The sequence below is a fragment of the Triticum dicoccoides genome, chromosome 6B, assembly GCF_002162155.2.
Source record: "Triticum dicoccoides isolate Atlit2015 ecotype Zavitan chromosome 6B, WEW_v2.0, whole genome shotgun sequence".
Classification (NCBI taxonomy): domain Eukaryota; kingdom Viridiplantae; phylum Streptophyta; class Magnoliopsida; order Poales; family Poaceae; genus Triticum; species Triticum dicoccoides.
The window spans coordinates 159,974,020-159,997,343 of record NC_041391.1 but is presented as its reverse complement, the minus strand read 5'-3'; the positions used below and the strand labels follow the sequence as shown (position 1 = coordinate 159,997,343).

Sequence of the window (23,324 nt, the reverse complement as noted above, 5' to 3'; positions counted from 1 at the left end):
CGAATATTTCTGTAACTCTAAAAATTCTGAAAAATTAGGACATCAGAGGCAATTTGTATATCAATCTTGTGTAAAAATTCAGAAGGTTTCGTCGCTTATGTGAGTTATCAAAATTATTTTACTGGACGCAAAAGTTTCTGTTTTTCAGCAAGATCAAATCAATGATATACCAAAGTATCCCAAAGGCTTTACTTGGCTCAAACACTAATTAAAACACCAAAACACAATTACTAAAGAGGTAATAATGTGTATTTTATTCAAGAACAGTAGCTAAACAAAAAACACAAAAATAAAATTGGGTTGCCTCCCAACAAGCGCTATTGTTTAACGCCTCTAGCTAGATCTAGATATTGTCATCTTTGGTATGCAATCCATAAGTAGTTCTCATAATAGATTCATATGGCAACTTAATTTTTTCTTGGAAAGTGTTACATGCCCTTCCTTAACGGAAATTGAAATCTAATGTTTCCTTCTTTCATATCAATAATTGCACCAATCGTTCTAAGGAAAGATACCAAGAATAATAGGACATGTAGGATTGCAATCTATATCAAGAACAATGAAATCTATGGGCACATAATTCTTATTTGCAACAATAAGAACATCATTAATCCTTCCCATAGGTTTCTTTATAGTGGAATCCGCAAGATGCAAATTTAAAGAACAATCATCAAATTCACGGAAAACTAACACATCACATAATGTTTTTTGAATAGTGGAAACGCTAGCACCAAAATCACACAAAGCATGGCACTCATAATCTTCAATCGTAATCTTAATAGTAGGTTCCCACTCATCATAAAGCTTTCTAGGGATAGAAACTTCCAACTCAAGTTTTTCTTCAAAAGATCTCATCATAGCATCAACAATATGTTTAGTAAAAGCTTTATTTTGATTATAAGCATGAGGAGAATTCAACATGGATTGCAACAAGAAAATACAATCTATTAAAGAACAATTATCATAATTAAAGTCCTTCAAATCCAAAAGAGTGGGTTCATTTGCTACTTAAAGTTTTGACATCTCCAATCCACTTTTATCATTTTTTGCATCAAGATCTATAAACTCCAAATCATTGGGACGCCTTCTAGCTAAAGTTGACTCATCTATAGTCCCATCTTTATCAAGATTTATATTAGAAAACAAAGATTCAATAGGAGTCACATCAATCACTGTAAGATTTTCATCATTATTTTCATGAGACCAACACGCTTTTACAAACAATTCTCGCTTAGCACGCATCCTAGTGGTTCTTTCTTTACATTCATCAATAGAAATTCTCATAGCTTTTAGAGACTCACTAATATCATGCTTGGGTGGAATAGATCTAATTTTCAAAGAATCAATCTCAAGAGAAATTCTATCCACGTTCCTAGCTAAATCATCAATCTTAAGCAACTATTCTTCAACCACAGTATTGAAATTCTTTCGGAAACTAATAATTCTTTAATATTGTTTCCAAGATCAGATGGAATCTTATTATAATTTCCATAAGAATTGTTGTAGGAATTATCATAGTTACTAGAGGAATTACTAGGAAACGGCCTAGGGTTGAAATTACCTCTATACGCATTACTGCCAAAATTGTTCCTACCAACAAAATTCACATCCATAGATTCATTATTATTCTCAATCAAAGTAGACAAAGGCATATCATTAGGATCAATAGGAGCACTCTTACTAGCAAACAATTTCATAACTTCATCCATCTTCCCACTCAAAACATTAATTTCTTCAATCACATGCACTTTTTTACTAGTAGAGGATCTTTCGGTGTGCCATTGAGAGTAATTAGCCATAATGTTATCTAGGAGTTTAGTAGCTTCTCCTAATGTGATTTCCATAAAAGTACCACCGTGGCGGAATCCAAAAGATTTCTAGATTCAAAATTCAATCCCGCATAATTTTTTTGTATAATCATCCATAAACTCAAACCATGCGTAGGGCAATTTCTTATCATCAATTTCACCCTCTACCAAGATTGTGAAACATGCTCATGATCAAGTTGCTTAAAATTCATTATATCATTCCTAAGGGAGATGATCTTAGCGGGAGGAAAATACTTGGAAATAAAAACATCTTTACACTTATTCCATGAATCAATACTATTTTTAGGCAAAGATGAAAACCAAGTTTTAGTACGATGATCTTAGCGGGAGGAAAATACTTGGAAATAAAAGAATCTTTACACCTATTCCATGAATCAATACTATTTTTAGGCAAAGATGAAAACCAAGTTTTAGCACGATCTCGTAATGAGAACAGAAATAACTTCAATTTAACAATATCATTATCCACATCTTTCTTCTTTTGCATATCACATAATTCAACGGAAGTATTTAGTGAATAAAATATGCCCTAGAGGCAATAATAAAGTTATTATTTATTTCCTTATATCATGATAAATGTTTATTATTCATGCTAGAATTGTATTAACCAGAAACTTAGTACATGTGTGAATACATAGACAAAACAAAGTGTCCCTAGTATACATAGACAATACATGTTGCGGGCAGCTGGGATGTGATGTTGGGGAATGTAGTAATTCAAAAGTTTTACGATCATGCAAGATCTATCTAGGAGATACATAGCAACGAGATGGGAGAGTGTGTCCATGTACCCTCGTAGACCGAAAGCGGAAGCGTTTAGTAACGCGGTTGATGTAGTCGAATGTCTTCATGATCCAACCGATCCAAGTACCGAACGTACGGCACCTCCGTGTTCAGCACACATTCAGCACGATGACGTCCCTCGAGCTCTTGATACATTTGAGGACGAGGGAGAGTTCTGTCAGCACGATGTCGTGGCGACGGTGATGATGATGTTACCGGCGCAGGGCTTCGCCTAAGCACTACGACGATATGACCGAGGTGTTAAACTGTGGAGGGGGGCACCGCACATGGCTAAGAGAATAATTGTTATCCTTTGGGTTACCCCCTTGCCCCGTATATAAAGGAGGAGAGGGGGAGGCCAGTCGGCCCTGTAGGGCGCGCCAAGAGGAGGAAGTCCTACTAGGACTCCAAGTCCTAGTAGGATTCCACTTGGTGGAAGCGGAAGGAAGGAAGGGAGAGGGAAAGGGGGGCCGCGCCCCCTCCCCTATTCCTATTCGGACTCCCCATGGGATGCCCTCTCTCTCCCCTATGGCCCATGATGGCCCATTGCTTCCCTGGGGGGGTCCGGTAACCCCTCCAGCACTCCATTTTTTACCTGGTACCACTCGGAACCTTTTTAGTGTCCGAATAACATGGTTCAATATATCAATCTTTATGTCTCTACCATTTCGAGACTCCTCGTCATGTTCGTGATCTCATCCGGGATTCCGAGCAAACTTCGGTCATCAAATCACATAACTCATAATACAAATCGTCATCGAACGTTAAGCATGCGGACCCTATGGGTTCGAGAACTATGTAGACATGATCGAGACACATCTCCGATCAATAACCAATAGCGGAACCTGGATGCTCATATTGGCTCCTACATATTCTACGAAGATCTTTATCGGTCAAACCGCACAACAACATACGTTGTTCCCTTTGTCATCGGTATGTTACTTGCCCGCGATTCGATCGTCGGTATCATCATACCTAGTTCAATCTCATTACTGACAAGTCTCTTTACTCGTTCCATAATGCTTCATCCCGTAACTAACTCATTAGTCACATTTCTTGCAAGGCTTATAGTGATGAGCATTACCGAGAGGGCTCAGAGATACCTCCCCGATACACAGAGTGACAAATCCTAATCTCAATCTATGCCAACCCAACAAACACCTTCGAAGACACCTGTAGAGCATCTTCATAATCACCCAGTTACGTTGTGACGTTTGATAGTACACAAGGTGTTCCTCCGGTATTCGGGAGTTGCATAATCTCATAGTCAGAGGAACATGTATAAGTCATGAAGAAAGTAGTAGCAATAAAACGGTTATGAACATAATGCTAAGCTAACGAATGGGTCTTGTCCATCACATCATTCTGTTGGGGAACGTAGCAATAATTCAAAATTTTCCTACGTGTCACCAAGATCAATCTATGGAGTCATCTAGCAACGAGGGAGGAGTGGATCTACATACCCTTGTAGATCACGCGCGGAAGCGTTCAAGAGAACGGGGTTGATGGAGTCGTACTCGTCGTGATTCAAATCACCGATGATCCTAGCGCTGAACGGACGGCACCTCCACGTTCAACACACGTACGGAACGGAGACGTCTCCCACGCCTTGATCCAGCAAGGAGGAGGGAGAGGTTGATGGAGATCCAGCAGCACGACGGCGTGGTGGAAGTAGCGGGATTCCAACAGGGCTTTGCCAAGCGCTGCGGGAGGAGGGAGATGTGTCACGAGAGGGAGAGGGAGGCGCCAGGCCTTAGGTATGGTTGCTCCTCCTTTTCCCCACTATATATAGGGCCAAGGGAGAGGGGGGAGGCGCAGCCCTTGCCCCTTCCTCCAAGGAAGGGTGCAGCCAAGGGGGGAGGAGTCCATCCTCCCCAAGGCACCTCGGAGGTGCCTTCCCCTTTTAGGACTCTCCCCTCCTCTTGTCCCTTTGGCGCATGGGCCTCTAGGGGCTGGTTCCCTTGGCCCATATAGGCCAAGGCGCACCCCCTACAGCCCATGTGTCCCCCCCGGGGCAGGTGGCCCCACCCGGTGGACCCCTGGGACCCTTCCGGTGGTCCCGGTACAATACCGGTGACCCCGAAACTTGTCCCGATGGCCGAAATAGCACTTCCTATATATAATTCTTTACCTCCGGACCATTCCGGAACTCCTCGTGACGTCCGGGATATCATACGGGACTCCGAACAAATTTCGGGTTACCGCATACTAATATCTCTATAACCCTAGCGTCACCGAACCTTAAGTGTGTAGACCCTACGGGTTTGGGAGACATGCAGACATGACCGAGATGACTCTCCGGTCAATAACCAACAGCGGGATCTGGATACCCATGTTGGCTCCCACATGTTCCACGATGATCTCATCGAATGAACCACGATGTCAAGGACTTAATCAATCCCGTATACAATTCCCTTTGTCTAGTGGTACGATACTTGCCCGAGATTCGATCGTCGGTATCCCGATACCTTGTTCAATCTCGTTACCGGCAAGTCTCTTTTACTCGTTCTGTAACACATCATCCCGTGATCAACTCCTTGATCACATTGTGCACATTATGATGATGTCCTACCGAGTGGGCCCAGAGATACCTCTCCGTTTACACGGAGTGACAAATCCCAGTCTCGATTTGTGCCAACCCAACAGACACTTTCAGAGATACCTGTAGTGCACCTTTATAGTCACCCAGTTACGTTGTGACATTTGGTACACCCAAAGCATTCCTACGGTATCCGGGAGTTGCACAATCTCATGGTCTAAGGAAATGATACTTGACATTAGAAAAGCTTTAGCATACAAACTACACGATCTTTGTGCTAGGCTTAGGATTGGGTCTTGTCCATCACATCATTCTCCTAATGGCGTGATCCCGTTATCAATGACATCCAATGTCCATGGTCAGGAAACCGTAACCATCTATTGATCAACGAGCTAGTCAACTAGAGGCTTACTAGGGACATGGTGTTGTCTATGTATCCACACATGTATCTGAGCTTCCTATCAATACAATTCTAGCATGGATAATAAACGATTATCATGAACAAGGAAATATAATAATAATCAATTTATTATTGCCTCTAGGGCATATTTCCAACAGTCTCCCACTTGCACTAGAGTCAATAATCTAGTTCACATCGATATGTGATTAACACTCAAGGTCACATCCCCATGTGACTAACACCCAAAGAGTTTACTAGAGTCAATAATCTAGTTCACATTTACCATGTGATTAACACTCGATGAGTTCTGGGTTTGATCATGTTATGCTTGTGAGAGAGGTTATAGTCAACGGGTCTGAACCTTTCAGATCCGTGTGCGCTTTACAAATCTCTATGTCATCTCCTAGATGCAGCTACCACGCTCTATTTGGAGCTATTCCAAATAACTGTTCTACTATACGAATTCAGTTTACTACTCAGAATAATCTGGATTAGTATCAAAGCTTGCATCGGCGTAACCCTTTACGACAAACTCTTTTACCACCTCCATAATCGAGAAAATTCCTTAGTCCACTAGTTACTAAGGATAACTTTGACCGCTGTCCTGTGATCCATTCCTGGATCACTCTTGTACCCCTTGACTGACTCATGGCAAGGCACACTTCAGGTGCGGTACACAGCATAGCATACTGTAGAGCCTATGTCTTAAGCATAGGGGACGACCTTCGCCCTTTCTCTCTATTCTGCCGTGGTCGAGCTTTAAGTCTTAACTTCATACCTTATAACTCAGGCAAGAACTCCTTCTTTGACTGATCCATCTTGAACACCTTCAAGATCATGTCAAGGAATGTGCTCATTTGAAAGTACCATTTAAGCGTTTTGATCTATCCTTATAGATCTTGATGCTCAATGCTCAAGTAGCTTAATCCAGGCTTTCCATTGAAAAACACTTTCCAAATAACCCTATATGCTTTCCAGAAATTCTACGTCATTTCTGATCCATAATATGTCAACAACATATACTCATCAGAAATTCTATAGTGCTCCCACTCACTTCTTTGGAAATACAAGTTTCTCATAAACTTTGTATACACCCAAAATCTTTGATCATCTCATCAAAGCATACATTCCAACTCCGAGATGCCTACTCCAGTCCTTAGAAGGATTGTTGGAGCTTTGCATACTTATTAGCATCTCTCAGGATTGACAAAACCTTCCGGTTGTATCACATACAACCTTTCCTCAAGAAAATCGTCGAGGAAACAATGTTTTGACATCCTATCTGCAAGATTTTATAAATAATGCAGTAATCGCTAATATAATTCCAACAGACTCTTAGCATCGCTACGAGTGAGAAAGTCTCATCGTAGTCAACTCCTTGAACTTGTCGGAAAACATCTTAATGACAAGTCGAGCTTTCTTAATGGTGACATTTACCATCATTGTCCGTCTTCCTTTTAAAATCCATCTATACTCAACAGCCTTACGACCATCGAGTCGTTCTGCCAAAGTCTACACTTTGTTTTCATACATGGATCCTCTCTCGGATTTTATGGCCTCGAGCCATTTATCGGAATCCGGGCCCACCACCGCTTCTCCATAGCTCGTAGGTTCATTGTTGTCTAGCAACATGACTTCCAAGACAGGATTACATACCACTCTGAAGTAGCACGCACCCTTGTCATCCCACGAGGTTTGGTAGTGACTTGATCTGAAGTTTCATGATCACTATCATAAGCTTCCACTTCAATTGGTGTAGGTGCCACAGGAACAACTCTTTGTGCCCTGCTATACACTAGTTGAAGTGACGGTTCAATAACCTCATCAAGTCTCCACCATCCTCCCACTCAATTCTTTTGAGAGAAACTTTTCCTCGAGAAAGGACCCGATTCTAGAAACAATCCCTTATTGCTTTCGGATCTGAGACAGGAGGTATACCCAACTGTTTTGGGTGTCCTATGAAGATGCATTTTATCCGCTTTGGGTTCGAGCTTTTCAACCTGAAACTCTTTCACATAAGCGTCGCAGCCCCAAACCATTAAGAAACGACAACTTAGGTTTCTCCAAGCGGTGTCGTCTCAACGGAATTATGTGGTACCCTATTAAAATGAGTGTGGTTGTCTCTAATGCCTAACCCATGAACGATAGTGGTAATTCGATAAGAGACATCATGGTACACACCATATCCAATAGGGTGCTGTTATGATGTTCGGACACACCATCACACTATGGTGTTCCAGGCGGTATTAATTGTGAAACAATTTCCACAATGTCTTTGTTGCGTGCCAAAGCTCGTAACTCAGATACTCATCTTTATAATCATATCATAGACATTTTATCCTCTTGTCACGATGATCTTCAACTTCACTCTGAAATTACTTGAACCATTCAATAATTCAGACTTGTGTTTCATCAAGTAAATATACTCAGTATCTACTCGAATCATCTGTGAAGTAAGAACATAACGATAATCACTGCATGCCTCAGCACTCATTGGACTGCACACATCAAAATGTGTTACTTCCAACAAGTTGCTATCTTGTTCCATCTTACTGAAAACGAGGCTTCTCAGTCATCTTGCCCATGTGGTATGATTTGCATATCTCAAGTGATTCAAAATCAAGTGAGTCCAAACGATCCATCTGCATGGAGTTTCTTCATGTGTATACACCAATAGACATGGTTTGCATGTCTCAAACTTTTCAAAAACGAGTGAGTCCAAAGATCCATCAACATGGAGCTTCTTCATGCATTTTATACCAATATGACTTACATGGTAGTGCCACAAGTAGGTGGTACTATCATTACTATCTTATATCTTTTGGCATGAAAATGTGTATCACTACGATCGAGATTCAATAAACCATTCCTTTAGATGCATGACCATTGAAGGTATTATTCAAATAAATAGAGTAACCATTATTCTCCTTAAATGAATAACCGTATTGCTATAGACATAATCCAATCATGTCTATGCTCAACGCAAACACCAAATGACAATTATTTGGGTTTAATACTAATCTTGATGGTAGAGGGAGTGTGCGATGTTTGATAACATCAAACTTGGAAATACTTCCAACATATATCGTCAGCTCACCTTTAGCTAGTCTCCGTTTATTCCGTAGCTCTTTTATTTCGAGTTACTAACACTTAGCAACTGAACCGGTATCTTAATACCCTGGTGCTACTAGGAGTACTAGTAAAGTACACATTAACATAATGTATATCCAATATACTTCTATCGACCTTGCCATCCTTCTCATCTACCAAGTATCTAGGGTAATTCTGCTCTAGTGTCTATTCCCCTTATCACAGAAGCACTTAGTTTCGGGTTTGGGTTCAACCTTGGGTTTCTTCACTAGAGCAGCAGCTGATTTGCCGTTTCATGAAGTATCCCTTCTTGCCCTTGCCCTTCTTGAAACTAGTGGTTTCACCAACCATCAACAATTGATGCTCCTTCTTGATTTCTACTTTCGCGGTGTCAAACATCACGAATACCTCAAGGATCATCATATCTATCCCTGATATGTTATAGTTCATCATGAAGCTCTAGTAGCTTGGTGGCAATGACTTTTGGAGAAACATCACTATCTCATCTGGAAGATCAACTCCCACTCGATTCAAGTGATTGTTGCACTCAGACAATCTGAGCACAAGCTCAACGATTGAGCTTTTCTCCCTTAGTTTGCCGGCTAAGAAAATCGTCGGAGGTCTTATACCTCTTGACGTGGGCACGAGCCTGAAATCCCAATTTCAGCCCTCGAAACATCTCATATGTTCCGCGACGTTTCGAAAACGTCTTTGGTGCCTCAACTCTAAACCGTTTAACTGAACCATCACGTAGTTATCAAAACGTGTATGTCCGATGTTCGCAACATGCACAAACGACGTTTGGGGTTCAGCACATTGAGCAGTGCATTAAGGACATAAGATTTCTACTGTCCGCATAATTGCTACTGTCAACTTTCAACTATATTTTCTCTAGGAACATATCTAAACAGTGGAACTAAAGCGCGAGCTTACGACATAATTTGCAAAGATCTTTTGACTATGTTCAGGATAATTAAGTTCATCTTATGAACTCCCACTCAGATAGACATCCCTCTAGTCATCTAAGCAATTACATGATCCGAGTCAACTAGGCCGTGTCCGATCATCACGTGAGACGGACTAGTCATCATCGGTGAACATCTTCATGTTGATCGTATCTACTATACGACTCATGCTCGACCTTTCAGTCTTCTGTGTTCCGAGGCCATGTCTATACACATGCTAGGCTCGTCAAGTTAACCCTAAGTGTTCTGCATGTGTAAAACTGTCTTACACCCGTTGTATGTGAACGTAAGGATCTATCACACCCGATCATCACGTGGTGCTTCGAAACGACGAACTGTAGCAACGGTGCACAGTTAGGGGAGAACACTTCTTGAAATTGTAATGAGGGATCATCTTATTTACTACCGTCGTTCTAAGCAAATAAGATGCATAAACATGATAAACATCACATGCAATCAAATAATAGTGACTGGCAAATATCATATAGCTCCTTTGATCTCCATCTTGGGGCTCCATGATCATCTATTACAAGAACATGATCAATCTCATACATCACATATATCATTCATCACATCCTTTTGGCCATATCACATCACATAGCATACTCTGCAAAAACAAGTTAGACGTCCTCTAATTGTTGTTTGCATGTTTTACGTGGCTGCTATGGGTTTCTAGCAAGAACGTTTCTTACCTACGCAAAGACCACAACGTGATATGCCAATTGCTATTTACCCTTCATAAGGACCCTTTTCATCGAATCCGACCCGACTAAAGCGGGAGAGACAGACACCCGCCAGCCACCTTATGCAACTAGTGCATGTTTGTCGGTGGAACCGGTCTCACGTAAGCATACGTGTAAGGTTGGTCCGGGCCGCTTCATCCCACAATACCATCGAATCAAGATAATACTAGTAACGGCAAGCATATTGAACAAAATCAACGCCCACAACTTCTTTGTGTTCTACTCGTGCATAGAAACTACGCATAGACCTAGCTCATGATGCCACTGATGGGGAACATAGCAATAATTCAAAATTTTCCTACGTGTCACCAAGATCAATCTATGGAGTCATCTAGCAACGAGGGAGGAGTGGATCTACATACCCTTGTAGATCGCGCGCGGAAGCGTTCAAGAGAACGGGGTTGATGGAGTCGTACTCGTCGTGATTCAAATCACCGATGATCCTAGCGCCGAACGGACGGCACCTCCGCGTTCAACACACGTACGGAACAGAGACGTCTCCCACGCCTTGATCCAGCAAGGAGGAGGGAGAGGTTGATGGAGATCCAGCAGCACGACGGCGTGGTGGAAGTAGCGGGATTCCAATAGGGCTTTGCCAAGCGCTGCGGGAGGAGGGAGATGTGTCACGGGAGGGAGAGGGAGGCACCTGGCCTTAGGTATGGTTGCTCCTCCTTTTCCCCACTATATATAGGGCCAAGGGAGAGGGGGGAGGCGCAGCCCTTGCCCCTTCCTCCAAGGAAGGGTGCGGCCAAGGGGGGAGGAGTCCATCCTCCCCAAGGCACCTCGGAGGTGCCTTCCCCTTTTAGGACTCTCCCCTCCTCTTGTCCCTTTGGCGCATGGGCCTCTAGGGGCTGGTGCCCTTGGCCCATATAGGCCAATGCGCACCCCCTACAGCCCATGTGCCCCCCCCGGGGCAGGTGGCCCCACCCGGTGGACCCCCGGGACCCTTCCGGTGGTCCCGGTACAATACCGGTGACCCCGAAACTTGTCCCGATGGCCGAAATAGCACTTCCTATATATAATTCTTTACCTCCGGACCATTCCGGAACTCCTCGTGACGTCCGGGATCTCATCCGGGACTCCGAACAACTTTCGGGTTACCGCATACTAATATCTCTATAACCCTAGCGTCACCGAACCTTAAGTGTGTAGACCCTATGGGTTCGGGAGACATGCAGACATGACCGAGATGACTCTCCGGTCAATAACCAACAGCGGGATCTGGATACCCATGTTGGCTTCCACATGTTCCACGATGATCTCATCGAATGAACCACGATGTCAAGGACTTAATCAATCCCGTATACAATTCCCTTTGTCTAGCGGTACGATACTTGCCCGAGATTTGATCGTCGCTATCCCGATACCTTGTTCAATCTCGTTACCGGAAAGTCTCTTTTACTCGTTCCGTAACACATCATCCCGTGATCAACTCCTTGATCACATTGTGCATATTATGATGATGTCCTACCGAGTGGGCCCAGAGATACCTCTCCGTTTACACGGAGTGACAAATCCCAGTCTCGATTCGTGCCAACCCAATAGACACTTTCGAAGATACCTGTAGTGCACCTTTATAGTCACTCAGTTACGTTGTGACGTTTGGTACACCCAAAGCATTCCTACGGTATCCGGGAGTTGCACAATCTCATGGTCTAAGGAAATGATACTTGACATTAGAAAAGCTTTAGCATACGAACTACACGATCTTTGTGCTAGGCTTAGGATTGGGTCTTGTCCATCACATCATTCTCCTAATGATGTGATCCCGTTATCAATGACATCCAATGTCCATGGTCAGGAAACCGTAACCATCTATTGATCAACGAGCTAGTCAACTAGAGGCTTACTAGGGACATGGTGTTGTCTATGTATCCACACATGTATCTGAGTTTCCTATCAATACAATTCTAGCATGGACAATAAACGATTATCATGAACAAGGAAATATAATAATAATCAATTTATTATTGCCTCTAGGGCATATTTCCAACACATTCTCCTAATAATGTGATCTCGTTCATCAAATGACAACACATGTCTATGGTCAGGAAACATAACCATCTTTGATTAACGAGTTAGTCAAGTAGAGGCACACTAGGGACACTATGTATTGTCTATGTATTCACACATGTACTAAGTTTCCGGTTAATACAATTCTAGCATGAATAATAAACATTTATCATAGTATAAGGAAATATAAATAACAACTTTATTATTGCATCTAGGGCATATTTCCTTCATGTGCGGCGTTGCTGCTCGAGGGGAGCGGTGGTATGTCGGGGCGGCGGCCCCGGAAGGCAGTGCCAGTGGAGTGCGTTGGGCGCGACGGAGCGGTGGATGTCGGGGCGGTGACCCCGAGAGGATCACTGTGGCGGCCAGGCTTCTGTGGCAATGATGATGGTGGGAGCGATGTTGGCGACGCGGCAATGGTTGCGGTAATCGGCTCTTCTCCGGCATGTCCATGTTTTTTCCTCGGTTTGCTTGTTGTTGTGGAGTCGAAGTTGCGGCGGCGGGGCCCTATGGTGTACGATGACTGGCTATAGGTGGCCTGTTCGGCGATCTTCCGTGGCGCCAGTCGTGCCTGGTTTTGTGCTTCTGAGTTCTCCGTCAGAGTTGGAGTTGTGTTGTCTCAATGTACGTCAACATGTTGTCGATGAGGGTGGGCTTTGCCCTGTGTGTCAGTCTTTAGGAGTGACCTTGGCCCTTGTTGTTTCGGTTTTTGCCTGGTTTTCCGTAATTAATTGGACGGTTGTCTTCTGCTTAATTAATAGATGAGGCAATCTTTGCTTCCGTTTAAAAAAAAATGCCACTTTGTAGTATGATGTATTCTTTTGTACATGTGTCATATTATTCCTTGAGATGCAAAGAATGACTACTCTCCAGGTCTCTGTACATGTTCCTTGAGTTAAATTGTAGCATGTCAACTTCAAAATTATGAAATTTGAGCTCCCTTTTGAGTATCCTAACTGTTGCAGGTTTCCCAAAGGTACACAAGTCGGTCGAGGTTTGGAAGATTTTCAAGCTCCTGAAGATTTGGAAGACCTACAAAAGTTGGTGGGGTGATTATGTAATATGCTTGTTTAATTTGTGAAACCTGGACACTTGCTCCGCTCATTTTGTTGGTTGTTAAGCCACTCTGCTCATTTTGGTTATGTGGCACACCCAGAACACATGTACTTCTCCATTGTGGCACTACTTCATTTTGTTGGTTGTGTGGCACATTTTAGAACATATATATACTGTGCGTTTTATGGCACAACCTCCTTATATATATAGTTTTAAGATACTGGATGAGGCCTGATGTTATTTTGATTGAAGTGTATGGATGAGACATATATGTGACTTTGATTGAAGTATGTATAATTTGTACGTCTGATATGTCATGATTGCTTGAACATACTGAATGGATATTAGATATGGGACGTCTAACAATTAGGTAGTGAAATCTACATACTGGCAAAACAACTGCCGGGTCAAAAATCTTCTACCGGCAGTTTGACTGCCAGTAACTGATGTACCACGTGTCCTGTCTAATCTGCCAGGAGAAAAGAAATTGCCGGCAAATAAATGTGCTAGGGCAGTTGGACTGCCAGGAATATTTTATCTGCCGACTGCCGGGACAAGTAATCCCCGACAGCCGTTCTCGTGGCGGTTCTATCTGCCGGGAGAAATATTGTCTCGGCAGATAGCCTGCCGTTTAAAGTGCTTTCTCACGGTAGTCCAGATGCCATTTGCATCAGTGTTGTGGTATAGTGGTTCTGAGTAGGTCAAACTTTTTTTTGCAACAACAGGTTATATTGAATTACTCAGGAGGATTACAGTGTGTGAATACATCCTAGAAGAAAAGCAGGGGTGTAATTCACCCATATACATCTTCTACGATCCTCACTAGCCTGTTTGGCACACCTGTGTGCCGCTTCATTTGCTTCTCAATTGATATGGACAATGGAGCAAGATTGAAAATTGGAGCTTACCTCCTAAATCTCATAGCATATGTATGCCAGGTCTGCCCTTGAAAATTTTGCCTCAGTTAGCATTCGCGCAACATCTTGAGCATCACTTTCGATGATCACCTTGAGATGTCCAAGAGCAAGACGAATGCCATTACGGAGCGCCAAGGCTGCCAAGGCTTCCATAGTGCTTGCATTTTGTGCAACTCGGTACCAAATTGGTTTTGCCCGAACCAAAGCTTTGATATGGTTCCGAAGAACAACTCCCGTACTATCATAGACACCTTGCTCGTAATAGCTCTCGTGTCGTCTTGAAGCCCACTAGCGCAGCTAGATCGTGGATGGTATCAATGGCCCATTTGAAGTTCTCCATGTCTCATATTGTTTCTTCCAGTCCAAATCATGCATCACCCACACAAAATGATAGCAGCATGCGGTTCTGAAACTTATTTGCCATCAACAATATCTACAACCCATGAATCCGGATGAAGAGAAGGGATCCTGACCGGAAGGAAGCAACGACGTTCTATTCTTCACAAAGAAATATGATAGAAATAGCAACAAAAATTGCACACAGGAATTAGTGGTTTCTTGTTTACCTCCACATGAGTTGTGCTCATTGGTTTGCAAAAGCTGGGAAGCTTCTCCTATCCATATGCTCTTAAAACGTTGGGTACTGCCACACTTTTGCAAAAAGACAATTTAATTGGAAAACTAAATATATATACAACGAACATGACTTTGTTTTGTTGAGCTTGATATTAAGGGCCTGTTCGGAGGGACTCCGCTCCACAACTCCGCTTCTGGAGCAGGTGGAGCCAACCCGAACCAGAAATCTCTGCGGAGTTGGCAGCATGGAGCGGAGCAAGCTACCACAGAGCGAGGGAAGTGGAAGTGGCGCTCCTCAGCACCTTTTCTGCCTCAAATGATGGACTGAGGAGTGGGAGCTCGCTCGGAGGAGCCAGAGTGCAGGATTTCATGGAGCCGGAGGATTGCCGAACAGGCAAGTCCCCTCCAAAAATCCCTCCTCAGCTCAGTCCTGATGATGCAGTGCACCATATACTAATTTTAGTTTTACAGTGCCATGCCTGGTTGCAATTGCAACTGAATAACGTAAACGAGATAGCAGCAACGTTTTTAATGTAGCACAGCAAGCTATTAACTGCTGACATAACATTGTACTCCACAAAAAATAAGTAGACGGGCGCAGGTCCACAAATAAGGCTAAACATACTGTGCTAATGAATGACAACGCCGTATCAGTTCTAAAGATGTAACTTTCAGTACACACTTGATACATATACAAATAAGCTTAAGGTCAAAAGACACCACCAGTTCAACTCCTACATGTCCACCAGTGTGGGTACAAGTGGCATGCCGGTCCATTCGGGCAACCAAAACAAGCTTGCAGTTAGTTACAGCTCTGGTGGACGGAATAAAATGTTTTTGGATGAAACACCAGCAAGTGCCTTGTGTGAGGGCATATCAAAGGATCCTCAGTGACGACAACCTTTACCCTGCCAAGCTGGGGGACTCCAAAAACTTGCATCAGATCAAAGCCTAGGGGGTTTCCCCCTCACTCCTCGTGGTATTCCGGGTTCTTCTTCAGAATTACAAAGCCCTCCAACGTCGAGGTCAGGGGGATGTACCTGGGTGACACAAGGCAACAGTGGTTAGCTGCCATGGAGAGAACATATTCAGACGATGAAGAACATGCGCAGTCCTAGTCGAACTTACTTGTCAGTCGCCAATTCCGCTCGTTCCCCGGCTGCAAGCAAGACAGGGGTGGTATGCGTCTGAAAGCCGGTGATCGTCTTAGGTCTTCCTGCCTGCCCAACCACATCAACTGCTTGCCCAACCCGCACTGGAACAGGAAGAGGCTTCAGATCCTCATCCACCGTTAAAAGCATCCTTGGCTGTAATAAGGAAAGAAGAGTTTATAATCTTTATATCATCAACTGGCTGTTTGGTCTGGTTATAAAAATTGGCAGATGAGTTATATACATACCTGCATTGCCAGTACAATAATGTAAAGAATGTAGTGATATTTCCCTAGAATGGTGGACTTCATATCAAGGCAGGCATGCAGAACAGTGACAATCCCTCCAAGTGCCATCCTAAAAGAGCAAAGGAATTGTCAGATGAATCCAACAATATTGGAAGGGGAAATTGAGTGCTTGAAGATAGTTAACTCACGGGGAAAGAAGAAACCGGTCGGAATGGTATGGAGAAAGTGTCAGCAAACCCTTCCCAAGGTGAACAAGCCCTTGAGCAATTCTTACCTGAACATATAAAACTGATAAGCATATGCAAGTCTGCAACTCCAATACAAACAGGAAACCACCATAGGGAAAAGGATGCTAAAGGAGCACCGGATATGTACTTACACAGAATAGATGAGCAGCCTCTTTGTAGTAATAACTCGAAAGATTACGAAGCATACCAGCTATTCTGGCATTGTTTGTACCAGCACCAATCAAACCCAATGAGATTATCGCAGCCTAGAGCAAGGTAACCAAGTTATAAGATGAAGCATGAATTTACGAAATTAACTGCTAGGTTAAGAAGTGCATACCATTGAGACATCAGCATCTGCATCATGACTCAATCTGCTCAGTGTGTCCATTACATTTACCTGATAAATACAAGATATCAGAATTGTCCAAAATAAACATCATAACACTGAAAATGAACTACTGAACAAGCATTTAATTCATAACATGGAGAATGTCCCAGTATGCACGTGGTAAAATTAACTGGCGGAAGTGCTTTGATTGCACTTTTGTTACACTATAAATTACATTACATAAATATTGTCATGAAAAAAAAAAGGACCAGCAATCTCTATCTTAGGAGGACATAGGATCAAAATGTTTTGCTTTTTTAAAGTGATGTTTTTTACTACTTGAGTTAAACATTGCATTCTAATGAACTCTGCGACTCTTCACAGCAACTGATCAGGCACAAATTCAACATAGAGATTTCAAATAACTTATTACCTTGGGGTTCGAAATACAAAGGATACCAAGTGCAAGAGGAACTGCTCGTCTAATATTCTGCTCGCCATACTGTAGAAGACGTTCAAGTGATCGTACAGCCATTTCAGCTCCTAATTCTTCAGACATGGCAATAAGAGCAATTCCAAGGACAGCTGGGCCTTGGTGTGTTTCGCCTTTCTCAAGATGTTGTGAGCAAATACCAAGAAGTTTCTGAACCTGCATTAAGAATTGCGAAAAGGTTGGAGCCATTAGAACACAGTTTGAAGCTGTTATAAGTCAGCAAACATGTTAATATAGGGCTTGAAGGTTAAGTACCTTGAGCACATTTCCTGTTCCAGCATATGCAAGGGACATAAGTGTTACGTCACAATATTTCCTGATCTTCTCATCAAATGTTTTAGAAACCTCCGCAGTAGCCTCAACGCTTTCCTGAAATAGTTCACCAATAATAAGTCATCTGGATGCATTTAAATTGCCTTGAAAAAAGATGTGCTATGATGAAGATGTGTGCATAAGCTAAATTTAGTAACAACATAGTATGAAAACAATAGTAACAATTGCAATCAGGTTTCTAGTTGGATCCAAGAGATGCTATTCACAAAAGACTGGGCGAATCCTTGAAACAAATCGTATGTCCATTAAACGCATACCAATTTTTTCTTGCACGACAAACTTGAATGAAAATGCAAATGCTGAGTATTTACCTGCTTTCCAAGATATAGAAGGCCAAGCGCAACAGGAAGAAGGCGTATAATTGGCTCTGCCAACTCGGCCTCACTACGCTCCATCAAGAAAAATATGATGGATTGTGCAATCTCTTCGTTGCATGAACCAACAAACACTAATCCCAAAGCAACAGCAGTGAAGACCAAGACCTCGAGTGTTGCTTGGGGGTCTCCCAATATAGCTGATAGTTGTACTCTTAGCTGGAATACAGGAAACCATGTTAGCACGAAATATATAACTGATGATAAGGTAACAACAGACAATAGCAAGCGCCGATTTCCACCTCATCCTTTTGAGAACCAGCATATGCGATACCAAGACCCAAGATTGCACCAATCCGTATGTTTGAGTCATCCTTGTTAACATACTCCATGAGGATAGCGAGTGCCTGGAAACAATTTCTTATTAAAGACAGAACTTGCATAATATCAAATAGGGGGAGAGGAAGCAGCAAATAAATTGGAATACATACAGGGTCACAATCATTCTTCACACCGCAGGTGACAACTCCAATACCTAGCAAAGCTCCAGCAACAACATGAGTGTCAGTACTATGCAAGTACTTGTCGAGCTGGGCAAGCCCAGAATCAGTATCCCACAGGAGAATCATTCCCTGCAAGCAATAATTTCATTTAGTATTGGCTAGTTATAACTTAAAGAAACCTTATTGTTTGAAATATAACTAATGATGTGATTGTACCAGGCTAGCTGCTGCACTGGCTTTTCCATGTTCCTTATTCTTAAATAACCAGTTTCCAGAAGACCCACTGCTGGAAGAATCAGATGGAGCAGTCATCAGCTTATCCTGCACAAATGAACAAACTTAATATTCACTCTTGCCTTGTATGGACCACAAATAACATTCTCCACAAAAACTAACCTGGCCAAATCCAGCATTAACAAATGCATTGACAAATGTTGCAGCCAAATTCTGTCTTGCAGAATCAAGACTGGAGCTGGCACCACGTCCGTCAATCAAATGGACCTAAAGATTACAAAGTATAAGCATACTTTTATTATGGACTAGAAAGCCTACCATAAACATGAAATTAGTGAAATATAGGTCACCTTATAAATATCTTCTGGAGATTTTGCCTCCATAACCTCGATATCACGAGCAAGAGTGAGGTACCCCTCACTCAGCTTGGTGTTATTAACTATTTCTTGCAACATTTCCTTGTCATTTTCATCTGCAGCTATCTCATCATCAATCTCCATGGCCAAACCCTTCAGAAGAGGAGAGCTCACGGTCAAAATTTGTAAGATAAGCTAATTTAAATGCAAGACATAAACAATTAACCAAGGTAAGGAATCAAAATTCACAGGGAGGTGGAAAGAGGTAAAGGGAGGGAAAGTAAGGAGAGAAATACATACATGGCGTGCAATGATGTATGAGAATTGCTTCTTGAGTACAAGATCATCAGTTGCTGTGTAGACCTGCTTCACATACTGTATGGACTACAAATCATTGAGACGCATGTCAGTTTAAAGGTAATACCTAAACAGAGGAGTACAACTTCAGATAATTTTCTGCTTACCTTGTTGTCAAGAAGCAGAGCAATGCGCAATGCACTTGCAAGATCTTCAAACTTCATGTAAATGGTATATGCTATATCAAGTGCCAGTGTATCATCTGGAGAAGAGAGAAATCTGCAGTTTCAAATTGAGATAGAGCAAAACATTAATTCAAGTCAACTAAGATTCAAATTTATTATTCCAAATCTATACGTAGGAACTTTTTACAGAAAATATGTACAAGCAATAATTTACAGAAACAATTTAGAGATATGTGCACAGTAGAAAAATAGCAGTGTAGGACCTAATGTATAGAGTTGCAGACATACCTAGACGAACTAGTAAGGTACAAACAAGTTCTCTTGTAGTTTGTTGAGTCGACATGCTCAACTAGCAAATCAAGGTCTTCAACCTGAAATGAAATATCATGCATCAGTATATCCATTGGTGAATAGCTACAAGTAATGTACTGGTTGAAATTGTGCAAGACAAAATACCTCCATCAGAAGATCTACAGCTTCTGGCTCAGCATTATGCTATTATACAAAAAAATGACAAGAAAACCAACAAGGCGTCAATGCATCACCACAAAATTATTTTAGAACAGAGGGAGTATGTATGTCCACAATTTTCAAAGAACAAACCTTCATGTGGAATGAGACAATTTGCTGCACTAGCTCCATTAACTCATCAATTGGCATGTCATCACCCTGCAGAAATACAAAATTAACACTTTGAGGTTTGAAATATATACACACACAAGAAATAAAAAAAAAAGAGAAAATCTACTTAGTATGGTTGCAACCATGACACAAAGATGAATACAAACAACATATGTGCAGTGAGTAATAAACAAATGTGATCCAGATTGGATATTACAATGGAGACCCAGTTACTCACTTCTGTTGTTGGAAAGATGCCATTTTGGGCACAAGTAAAGTACTACATCCAAAACTTTGACAACTAAAATTCAAACTTTGACAAATAACATCAAAACTTTGACTACTAATATCCTTTAAAATATCTCAGTTAGATAGTCAAAAACCATATAGTCATTAGTCTTGAATAGAATATTTCATAAGTCTACTTCTGTTTAGCTTTATTTATGAATATATCACAACTCAAAGTGCTCAAAGTTGAATACTGGAGACTGCCGATGTCCAAAACAGCAGCTTTTAGAGAACTAGAGCAAATAGGAAATGACAAACTACAGTAGTTCTGCAAACTGATTAAAGCCTACGAGCATGACCAGTAGTAGTCACCAAAATAGTTGGAAGTAAATCACTCATAGCATTGATAAAAGGGGTAATAATATTTATCAAATTACATCATTTATCAAATTACATCAATGATGTCTAAGATACGGTAGGAAGTTAAGCCTCCCAAGTAAAAATAAAGGGTTATCACAATGGGGTAAATAGAAAAATGGAGGCACAAAAAGAGCAAAGCAGGAGTTCCACGTAGTAATGATACAAGAATGAGAGTTCCAACCTGGCGCTTTTGGAATTCTTGAGCAATTTCACCAGCCAGATTCCTGTCACGAGAAAAAGGTTTCAGTAGAATCCAACAATTGTGAAAGTATATGCATATAACAAATTACAAAACCAACAATGTATTGGATACTTGGTCCGATAGCTATATACAAATTAGCCATCACATAAGATAAACCTTGCAGTCAGAACACATATAGCAACCAAAGCAGAATATTAATGATGCATAATCAATATATGTCCACCATAAGAAACCTTTATCCTATCATGCTACAACTACCTCACTGTAACAGTCCTATGAATAGACCATGTTGAATATTAAATGACTGTCTAAACTTTAACCTCTTGCTAGTAAGCATTTGTATTTCTGGGTATGGATTTTTGAAACTAATAGAATGAAGTGGGAATAACAAACAGAACTCTTGGACGGAAAGAAACAATATTTCACTTTTACATCTATAAGGCAGACATGAACTTAAATACCTAATTAACATTAAATGGGCTAATAAGATAAATTCACAAAACAAAACAAAAACAGGTAAAGTATATAAATTTATGTAGTATTGTTCTTACCTCACATATTCATGACCCCAGGAACCAATGTCGCCTTCAGAGCCCAACAAACGGTACCTCAGGCTCTCCTGAAACAATGAAAAGGCAGAGCAACTCTTAAGAAGGCTAACCTCAATTCACGCTGAAAGGTATAAAACTGAATCGTGGCAGAGTAGGAACATGGCAGGCACATACCCTCTCTCCTTCAGCAGACATTGTCAAGGCCAACACCGATAGTATGTCAGCCATGTACTTCTGCAAAACAGTTGTGTTGTTATATTAGCAACGTCCAGAATCAGTATTTAAATCACCGTACAACAAAGGTGTAAGTGTAATGTATACCTTTAGCTCAGATTCTGGCATAGTTTCATAGTAGGACTTGAGGGTTCCGTAGTGTGGGCGGAGGAATTTCAGTGGCTTTGGGACAGACGTCATCGAGCTTGTAGCTGAACGAATCTCCTGCCTGGTAGGGGTCAAAATCTCAGTGGCAGCTAACAGAAATAAAGCAAGAAAACATTGTTTTTTACACAAACTACTACAGTGGCAGCACCCGACAAGACCTTGCCAGATAGATGGAACAAAAGTTAGCAAAACTAAAGCCTACACATTCAAGGAATTCAGACAGAGAGCAGAAATCTAAACTTATGGCAAGCCAAAGGAACGAATCTCCTGCCTGTAAAGGTCAAAATCTCAGTCGAGGGCACACAAAGGCTAATCTTTTTACACAAACTAGAGTGACAGCAGTTCATAATGGTTCGCCAGGTAGAAATAGCTAGAGGCCAGAACTAGAGCCAGCCCACTCATCCAATTCGCGCAGAGATCGGAAATCTAAACCTAGAACAAGCAGCCGACGCGCCACCAGACCTAGGCACGGAACATAATTTGGGGACAAAAACTGAATCTGTGAGGTCCCAGCAAGCGAATAGATTGTAGTACCTCATGCTCTCGAGGGCGAGCCTCTGCACGCCGGGATCCACGTCCTGCGCCCGCACGACGTAGAGCTCGAGCTGCTCCTTGAGCGCCAGGTCCTCCTCCGACTGCGCGCGCACCAAAGCAAAAAAACACATCAGGCGGGGGCGGGACCGCAGATCGAAGCGAGACGCTCCCCGATCTCGGCCGGCCGGGGGAGACCGGGCGGAGGGGGGGACGGGGGGGAAGCTCACCAGATCGTCGTCCTTCTTGTCGTCCTTCTTCTTCCCCTTGGAAGAGGAAGGCTTGGCGGGCGGCGCGGGCTCCGAGGGCGCGGCGGCGGCGGCCCCGCCGTTGGGGTTCTCGGGCGGCGACATGGCTGGACGGACGCCCGCGGATTCGTTCGCGACGGAGACGGCGCTGCTGGCAGGCTCTGGCTAGGGTTCGGGGGCAAGCGGTGCGGTGGTACGGAGGCAGACTCGCGGTGCTGCGTGGGGGTTTATTTTCTGGGGGCTGAGGCGGAAGCGGAAGAGGGGATCTCCGCTTTGCTTGCGAGTTGGAGTCGGACGCGAGGTGGATGAACTTGTCACTCCTTTTCTGTCCCGATTTGCCCCTCCCCCAAGTTTGGATCTGGGCCGCCCGCCCTGCCCTTGGACTCTCTCTGTTGTCACGGGTTCGGTCGGGCTGGCGCGGCCGAATAGTAATGGGCTGGTTTACGCTCAAAATGTAGTAATGCTGGGCTGGTGTTTCGGGCTTGTTGGGAGGAACCGCAAATACCAATAGAAGGCATTTTTTTTTCATCATAACTAACCTGGCGAGAGGAGCCCGTCG

At 42.6% G+C, this 23,324-nt stretch overlaps 1 protein-coding gene across 1 annotated transcript; it reads right to left on the bottom strand.

Annotated features, from left to right (window-relative positions):
* Window positions 1–15,460: 15,460 nt before the first annotated feature.
* LOC119324051 (26S proteasome non-ATPase regulatory subunit 2 homolog A-like) lies at window positions 15,461–23,050 on the bottom strand. The gene is made up of 25 exons (XM_037597783.1): window positions 22,748–23,050; window positions 22,521–22,621; window positions 21,927–22,047; window positions 21,780–21,839; window positions 21,606–21,673; window positions 21,034–21,076; window positions 20,187–20,252; window positions 20,040–20,078; window positions 19,872–19,954; window positions 19,566–19,677; window positions 19,402–19,485; window positions 19,096–19,254; window positions 18,908–19,012; window positions 18,728–18,832; window positions 18,500–18,640; window positions 18,311–18,415; window positions 18,006–18,227; window positions 17,617–17,730; window positions 17,302–17,517; window positions 16,878–16,937; window positions 16,690–16,803; window positions 16,499–16,584; window positions 16,311–16,419; window positions 16,040–16,218; window positions 15,461–15,951 (listed from the first exon to the last, which is right to left on the bottom strand). Exons 1-25 carry the CDS (start codon window positions 22,868–22,870, stop codon window positions 15,879–15,881), a joined length of 2,688 nt encoding a protein of 895 aa, XP_037453680.1. The 5' UTR covers window positions 22,871–23,050; the 3' UTR covers window positions 15,461–15,878.
* Window positions 23,051–23,324: the final 274 nt, after the last annotated feature.